Consider the following 8,432-nt stretch of genomic DNA (forward strand, 5'->3'; position numbering starts at 1 on the left):
GCCCCGAGGGTTGGGCCTCCCCGCTGAGGGCGGGTGCCGGAAGTGACGCAGGGCTCTGAGTCTGAGTCTGCAGGAGCAGCTCGACCCGCGTGTACCCGCTGCCCGCTGGCCGGGCCCTCCGGCTCCCCCGGCTCCCGGGGGGCCTCGGCGGCACCCCCCGGACCTACCTCCCGAGCACAGCCATGTCTGGTAACGGCAACCTGGCCGCGGCGGCGGTGAGTACTGAGCCGGGGACTCGCGCAACTTCGGCGTTCCGGACTGGCGGCGCAACGATTGGCTCCAGGTTGCCACCCTCCGCCGTCTATTGGTCGGAGCAACTATCCGTCATTTTTTTTTTTTTGGTCGAAATAGTTTTTAAAGGGCCAGTAGCTGGGTTGCCCTTAGGAAGGACAGTGGAACTGAGTGAGCGGTGGGGGCGGGGTTAAAAGTGGAGGGATTGTCGGAACGAAACCCCCATCCCTGCTGGGATCTGGGTGGGGTTCCGCCGTGCCCGGTATCCACGGCCCTAGATTTAATGACCCAGCCCAGGAAAGTTCGTCTCCAGCAGCCGAAGTGCTCTTCCCGGGACCCTTTCACACGTGACAGGGCCAAGGCGGGATTGGCCACCTTGGGAATGTGTCCCACTTTGGATCCTGAGAGGAGAGCGTACCCCCAAGTCCCCCCACCTGCACACAGACATCTTGGAAGTGCGCCTTCTCCCTTTTTCCCTTTTATTTATTTTTTTAAGATTTTTATTTATTTGACAGAGAGGGAGACAGCCAGCGAGAGAGGAAACACAAGCAGGGGGGTGGGAGAGGAAGAAGCAGGCTCCCAGCAGAGCAGGGATCCCAGGACTCTGGGATCACGCCCTGACCCAAAGGCAGACGCTTAACGACTGAGCCACCCAGGCGCCCCCCTTTTTTCCCTTTTAGCGGTCACCCAGCCCCAGCCTACTCTCAAGGTCCCCAGCTGAGACACACCTTTGGGTTACTATTGTGGATGGGGAGCTACCCTTCAGTCATCTCCCTAGCTCGCTGCCAGAGCTCTGGGCTTGTGTAGATGGAAACTACAGCCAGTGGAGGCCACTGCCAGCCTGCGATAAGAAAGAGCGGGGGCAGCTGCTTATCTCCAGACGTCCAGCCTGCTGGGGAGGAGAGGGATTTTTTTGCTTTGCAGACATTCTTGAGCACTGGACTAGGAGTAGAAAAATCTGGATTCTGGCTCCAGCTTTTCCCCCATTATTAGCTGTGTGACTCTGGGCGAGTCATTTCATTTAGTTGCTTCTGTAACATGATCCCGGAGATACCTGTCCTGTCTACCTGATGGGTCTTCATGAAGCTTGAAAGTAATAGTGGCAGCACGTACATGTTCAGTAAATTTTTTTTAATGGAATAAAATATGCCATGCAGAATCGATGCAATTAAGGGATTGTTTGAACCTAGCAGTTTCCTGTCTGTGGGCTCCCAGTGGCCCAGAATTTTAGTGGCCATGTTTAGCATTTCAGGCCTAGCCTAATTTGCTCAGGGTCCCTAGGGTTTATTTATGGGAGAGCTGATAGCAATGCAGTAGACTAGGGTCCAGGAGCAGCCAGCTGTCATGTCCTCTAACAACAGAGGACCCAGAGGCTTGCCCGCAAAACAACTCCATGGAGTGAAGATCTCAGAATAGGGAAAGTTGACATTATGTACAGTGGCTACTCTCTGATCTAGAAACAGACAGGACTTCAGAACGAGAAACGCAGTTCTACCTGCATGGCACTGAACAGCTTTGTCCAAGGTCCCCTGGCAGGAGGAAGAGGTGTGTCCCCTTTGAGTTCCTAGCTTGGTCAACGACGTTCTGATATTTCTGGTTGGTGAGACCAGAGGCAGCACTCTAGGTGAATGGACGTTAGACAGCTTAGCCTTTTGAGTCTCGTAGAACATCTGAGGCAGAAAATACTGGAGTCCAAACCTCTTCATTTTATAGATGAACAGATACTGATGAGACGATGTGCTCAAGGTCAGCGAGCCAAGAGGCTGAGCAGGACTCTACGTAAGATCTTTTGACCCCAGTCCTTCATGTACGCATTCCAACTGGATTAGGGGATCCGTGGTGTGGCAGCTGTGGGGTAGCCGTTGGCATCAAGGTGGCAACACCAGTGCCTGCTGTACTGTGGATACTGAACTTGTCCTCAGTGACTCAGCGCACGTTCTCTTGTGGCCCCAGCTGCCCTGCCCCTGTCTGCTGCAGGACCCACCCTCCCTGTGGCCCACTGATGGGCCTTATCTCTTTACCCACCTGCCTATGTGCAGCACTCCCACAGCCTTAGCCAGGATGGGCCTCAGGGCTCAGTGTCCAGTTATTACAGCAACAGCAACAGCGGGTCCTGCTATCGCTTCCCTTGGGTCTCTTTCTCTGGATCCTTGAGGAGGGCAGAAGGTATTGAGGAAGGTAAAGGGACCAGTCTTAGAGTATTTCCCCACACCAAGGCTCAGCGGGCCACAGGCCAGGGGCCGAGGTTCTTTTCTTCCAAGCCAGTGATTCTGGTTCTTGAACAAGGCATTGAGGAACACAGAGGGGACTGTGACTTGAGGATTTTTTTCTGCAGGAAGAAAACGGCCCAAAGATGAGAGTGATTCGTGTGGGTACCCGAAAGAGCCAGGTGAGTACAATTACCAGGCAGAGAAAGTTTGTGGGAAGAGTTCTGTGCTCATGGCATTACAAATTGGGGGGTCCAAAGGGTTAGTTCCCAGGACCTCAGGAATGGGAGATAAATGGAGTGGCCAGATATTAAATCCTGTGAAGAGTGGCATATTGCTATTCTGGAGAGAGAGTCTGGGCAAGCTGTTGGAGTGCAGAGGGCTGCCAGACCAGACCCCTGTCCTTCCTAGGTGGGCATTCAAACCCCTCTCTGAATTCCAGTTCCTTCAGTATGTCCCTAACCCTATGAGGGTGTGAGCTCAGGGCAGTGCCAGGGAAGGATAGGACTAATCGGAATGTTTGCCCCCAGCTGGCTCGCATACAGACAGACAGTGTGGTGGCAATGCTGAAAGCCTTCTATCCAGGTCTGCAGTTCGAAATTGGTGAGTTTTCTGGACAAGAATGGAAGCTAATGTGAGCCATTCCGCGCCCCCCCCCCCCCCCCCCCCGCCGCGAGGGGCAAACACAGCCTTTCTGGCTTTCCCTAGGCTCAAAGCTTCATCTCATTGCCTCTGAGAATTCTTGGCTGTCTTAGTTTGGAGGGCCCTTCCTCCTCTGAATACTTCCAGCTCTGACTCGCTGGGCCAGCCTGGCATTTACCATCTTATGCTTTGGGTCTTTTTCTCGGTGCGTCTAGTCTTCCTCCTAGCTCAATACATTCCCAGAGGGCAGGGATTGGGGTATATGTGCCTGTGTATCCACTAGGAGTCTTAGCACAGTGCTGGGCTCAGGAAATGCTGATCAATGAGCATCTGATTGGCTCTCTCCTCAGTTGCTATGTCCACCACAGGGGACAAGATTCTTGATACTGCACTCTCTAAGGTAACGTATTCCCCCCAGTCCTTAGTCCCTCCCTCCTCCTTCCTTCCCCCAAGAGATTCACTTAGGGCTCTTTCTTTTTTATTTTTTATTTTTATTATTATTATTATTAAAGATTTTATTGATTTATTTGAGAGAGACAGTGAGAGAGAGAGCATGCATAAGGGAAAGGCAGAGGGAGAGGGAGAAGCAGGCTCCCCACTGAGCAGGGAGCCCGATGCGGGGCTCGATCCCAGGACCCTGAGATCATGACCCGAGCAGAAGGCAGACGCATGACTGACTGTGCCACCCAGGCGCCCATTATGTTTTATTTTTAAAGATTTTATTGATTGATTGATTGATTGATTGATTGGAAAGAGACCGGGGGTGGGCAGAGGGAGAAGCAGACTCCCACCCTGAGCAGGGAGCCCAACATGGGGCTTGATCCCAGGATCCTGGGATCACGACCCGAGCTGAAGGCAGACGCTTAACGTACTGAGCCACCCAGGCGCCCCTCTGAGGCTCTTTCTTGACTGACAGATTGGAGAGAAGAGCCTGTTTACCAAGGAGCTGGAACATGCGCTGGAGAAAAATGAGTAAGTGAAAGACAGTTCTCACTTGGTCTCTTGCTAGGAGCTCTGTGCACATCAGACCTGGATATCAGCTAGACTGTGGGGCTCCAACCCTTGGATATGCTAGAGGGAGGCTCATATGTGGGTTTCTCAGGCCTCAGAGAAGGAGAGTGTCCTGGTTCTGAGCCATCTGGCTGCCTGGAGGGCAGGATTGGCAGGGGGAGGGGAACAGAAGGGAGGGTGCAGGGCTTAGGGTCCTGAGCCTTGGATGTGCCCGCTTTCTGGTCTGCTCTAAGCATGCCACTGAAGTAGAAGGGGACATAGGTGGAGGACGGTGGGGGCCTGCTGCTGGGATCCCTTCTCCTTGCCTCCCTCTTCCGTCTGTCTAGAGTGGACCTGGTTGTTCATTCCCTGAAGGACTTGCCCACTGTGCTTCCTCCCGGCTTTACCATTGGAGCCATCTGCAAGTAAGAACCGTGCAAGTCGGGCATGGGCAGGGGGAGGCGTCATGTTAACCTCTGCTTTTCCCTTTGGGACTCTGCCCTCTGCCTCTAGGGCTGTCTCCTCTGCCCTGAGGACTGTCAGGCATGGCAGGAAACTGAGAACCTGCCAGTTAGTTGGTTCTGGAAAGAGCCTGGAAGTGACCTGCACTGAGATGTCTTCCTTATTCTGTGATTTTCCCTCTGTCTCCAGGCGGGAGAACCCCTATGATGCTGTTGTCTTTCACCCAAAATTTGTTGGGAAGACCCTAGAAACCTTGCCAGAGAAGAGGTGAGTGTGGCCTGGGTAGGCACCGTGGTGGGACATGCACAGAATGTAGAGGGCTGGGAGGAGGAGGAGAAAATCTCAGGTTAAATCTCATTTTAAATCCTCTCTCTGAACAGTGTGGTGGGAACCAGCTCCCTGCGGAGAGCGGCCCAGCTGCAGAGAAAGTTCCCACACCTGGAGTTCAAGAGCATTGTATCCTTTCCGAGGAAGAAGGGGGCAGTAGCCAAGGAGGAAGGTGGGGTCCAGAGGGCCCAGGGAGTCACGAGAGCGAAAGGAAGCTTCCAGAGGAAGTGGACATGGGCCAATGGAATGTCTGGTCCTCCAATGTCTGCCCTATTCATCCAACCACCCATCCATCCATTCATAATCCTTTCATACTTTCTTAGCCCCAGACCAGTGCCTGGCACTGGGGATAATGGTGAGCAAGACCAACGTTGTCCTTGCTTATAGAATTTTACGTTTTTGTTCTGGAGACAAACGGGTATTGATATTACAGAATGATATTGAACAGTGATTACTTGGGAAGGGGGGGGATATGGAGGGTGCTTCCACTTTTATTTCATATTCTACTGTATTTTGATATTCTAAACATATCAAATGTTTTATAAAGCTAATTTTCAAAATAGTATGTGTTAGGTGCTCCCATGCACAAAGTAGGGAATTCCCTGGAAGCTTCTAGCTGAAACATCTATAAGCACAGACTTGGGGGTCTGGGAATGCTTCTCAGAGGTCTTGTAATCTTGGGCAAGTTAGTTCCCTGAACTTCTCTGTATCATTTTCGTCATCTGTAAAATGGAACTAATTAGAATACCTACCTCACTGGGTTGTGAAAATTAAATAGGAGTATGGTAAAGCACTTTTTTTTTAAGGATTTTATTTATTTGTCAGAGAGAGCACAAGGAGGGGGAGTGGCAGGCAGAGGGAGAAGCAGGCTTCCCGCTGAGCAGGGAGCCCCTTGGCTTGATCCCAGGACCCTGGGATCGTGACCTGAGCTGAGGGCAGCAGCTTAGCTGAGCCACCCAGGCATCCGTGTAGAGAGAGCACTTTCGATCAGTGTCTGGTGTGTAGCGATCAGACGTAAGGAATGAAGTGTTAGCTGTCATCGGTAAGCAGGAGACCAAAGGGGGGATGTTAGACCCAGAAAGACTCAGGCAGGGGGAGCAGCGTGAGGCCCCGGACTGCCCAGTGCTTGTGGTCCTTAGCATCTCTCCGTAGCGGGGAAACCTCAACACGCGGCTGCGGAAGCTGGATGAGCTGCAGGAGTTCAGCGCCATCATCCTGGCCGCTGCTGGCCTACAGCGCATGGGCTGGCAGCACCGGGTGGGGCAGGTAGGGGCCGTCCCTGTTCTCCGTCCCCAGTGAACCTTCCTCCTTTTCCTGCCTGCATTCTCTTTCTGAACACCCTGCCTCTAACGGTACAAGCTGGAAGTGGGTCCCAGCCTGGGAAGATTGGGGATCAAAGGCCAGACTCCTACTTTTGCCTACCTAGGCTTTCTGTGTGATAGGGAAGCCCCCTCTCGCTACTGTCTGCTTTTAGGCACCCCCATCTCCACCCTTCTGACTGCCTGTTCTGCCCCTGCAGATCCTACACCCAGAGGAATGCATGTATGCTGTGGGTCAGGTATGTTTGACCAGGGAAACCGTGTGTTGATGTGCTGCCCTTTCTTTTATTCTCAGCCAAAAAGCTGGTCTCATAACCTTCTGCATCTGCTTCTCCCGGCATAAACATTTCTAGGGAGGGGCAGGCCTTGGGAGGCCTCTGGGCTAAAATGGACCCTGGGGAGCAGGTGGAGTTGGGCTGGTTCCCGTCCTCACCTCCATTGGTTGGGGAAAGATTAGGCCTGATGTCTTAGGCTGTTTTTCCATCAGGGGGCCCTGGGCGTGGAAGTCCGAGCCAAGGACCAGGACATGCTGGATCTGGTGGGTGTGTTGCACGACCCCGAGACTCTGCTTCGCTGCATTGCTGAGCGAGCCTTCCTGAGGCACCTGGTAGGGTCCATATTCCACCTGTGGAGGGGTGGGGACTTGAGCTGGGAATAGTCGAGGGGGAGATTTCTTATATTAATGCTCTTTATTTAGTGGTAACTCATTCTTGAATGTATGGACAGGACCCAGGTCTGGGCCCCCGCCTCTGTTTCAGTTATGTCTTCAGAGGTCTCTGTATCTCTGAGGGCTCTGGCCACACGGTGGTGTTGAGTGCTTGGTTCACAGGGAGAACTTCTCGTTTCAGGAAGGAGGCTGCAGTGTGCCAGTGGCAGTGCATACGGCTATGAAGGATGGGCAGGCAAGCAGGGGAAGATGGGTGGGAAGGCACGTAAGGGAGCACCGTGACGTGTTCCTGTACATCTCGAGTTGCCCGCAAGAAGAGCCTGGGTTTCTAAGCAGTTCTCTTGGAATACGCTGAGGTAACCCCTTTTCTTTGCCAGCTGTACCTGACTGGAGGAGTCTGGAGTCTCGACGGCTCAGATAGCATGCAAGAGACCATGCAGGCCACCATCCGTGTCACTGCCCAGGTGCCAAAGCTGGAGGGTGAGGGAGAGGGTGAGAAACAAATCTACCTGTGACCTCCTCTTTCGTGCTCACCAGATCCCACCTCCTTCCTTCACCTAGCTTGAAGATGGCCCCGAGGATGATCCCCAGCTGGTGGGGATCACTGCCCGGAACATTCCACGAGAAGCCCAGCTGGCTGCTGAGAACCTGGGCATCAGCCTGGCCAGTTTGTTGCTGAACAAAGGAGCCAAGAACATACTGGATGTTGCACGGCAGCTTAACGATGCCCACTAACTGGTCTGTGGGGCACAGGTGCCAGGGTCACTATTGTCCAGTGCCTACCTCCCAGCCCTCAGTGCCCCCTCCTCACTGCTGCCTGGGGAGTGATTACCCCAGCGGATTGAACTGCACGGTCAGAGACTTGCCTCACCTTGGGGCTGTGGGGAGTTGCCTTGCCTCTGCAGTAGGTGGGGGTTTCAGCTCTCTAGAGAAAAAGTTCAAGCCACGGCCTTTGAATGTAACCAACTCAACCAATAAACCAGCTCTGAAGGGGACTTTGTTTTTGGTGGGGTTTCAGGAAAGATAAGGACAGACACAAAGCCTTGTACTCTTTACTTCAGAGGCTGGGACCTCTGTGCAAAGTTCTCCTGGGATGTTCTTTGTTCCTGCCACAGTTCTCATTTCAAACAACAAATGATCTCCCAGGAAAGAGCGGTGATTGGAGAAACCTAGGACTTGCCCCTCTCCAGCTAACCTGTATGGATATCCCATAGGTGGGCCATGTATTAGTCCACCCCCCCACCCCAGGATAGGAGTCTACAAAGTCGTCAGTGCTACAAGTCTTACAGAACAGACACTACGTTTTTAAAAAATCAATCCTTTAATAAACAAAATTAGTCCATCTGAAACTCCCCAATACGTAAGGTACTAGTCTTGGATGGGTTGTAGCTGCAAAATTCCAGTTCCGAAGCAATCGGAGGCTCAGTGCAGACGGGGACGAACCGGCCGGTGCTGGTACGGAGGTACGTGGCCCGCGGAGTAGTCGGCCGAAGGGAAGTGGGGCGAGCTGCGGGGCCGAAGGGCCGGCTGCGGTGTCCGCGGGCGCGCGCAACCTGCGGTCCCCACGGCCCGCACGCCCGGGTCCCC

The 8,432-nt window shown here is 53.3% G+C and overlaps 1 protein-coding gene across 3 annotated transcripts; it reads left to right on the plus strand.

The window, feature by feature from the left end:
- The first annotated feature begins 33 nt into the window (after window positions 1–33).
- On the plus strand, window positions 34–7,840 carry HMBS (hydroxymethylbilane synthase). 3 transcript variants are annotated; one of them, XM_002929592.4, is made up of 14 exons: window positions 34–215; window positions 2,567–2,620; window positions 2,969–3,041; window positions 3,431–3,480; window positions 3,997–4,052; window positions 4,418–4,495; window positions 4,722–4,799; window positions 4,913–4,988; window positions 6,012–6,125; window positions 6,379–6,417; window positions 6,666–6,785; window positions 7,027–7,080; window positions 7,223–7,309; window positions 7,407–7,840. In XM_002929592.4, exons 1-14 carry the CDS (start codon window positions 183–185, stop codon window positions 7,578–7,580), a joined length of 1,086 nt encoding a protein of 361 aa, XP_002929638.1. In that variant the 5' UTR covers window positions 34–182; the 3' UTR covers window positions 7,581–7,840. The 3 variants fall into 3 exon arrangements, with proteins under 3 accessions (XP_002929638.1, XP_034521828.1, XP_034521827.1); XM_034665937.1 differs by lacking the exon at window positions 34–215 and adding an exon at window positions 2,102–2,397; XM_034665936.1 differs by lacking the exon at window positions 34–215 and adding an exon at window positions 2,104–2,409.
- Window positions 7,841–8,432: the final 592 nt, after the last annotated feature.

Source organism: Ailuropoda melanoleuca, chromosome 8 (genome assembly GCF_002007445.2).
Source record: "Ailuropoda melanoleuca isolate Jingjing chromosome 8, ASM200744v2, whole genome shotgun sequence".
NCBI classification, from domain to species: domain Eukaryota; kingdom Metazoa; phylum Chordata; class Mammalia; order Carnivora; family Ursidae; genus Ailuropoda; species Ailuropoda melanoleuca.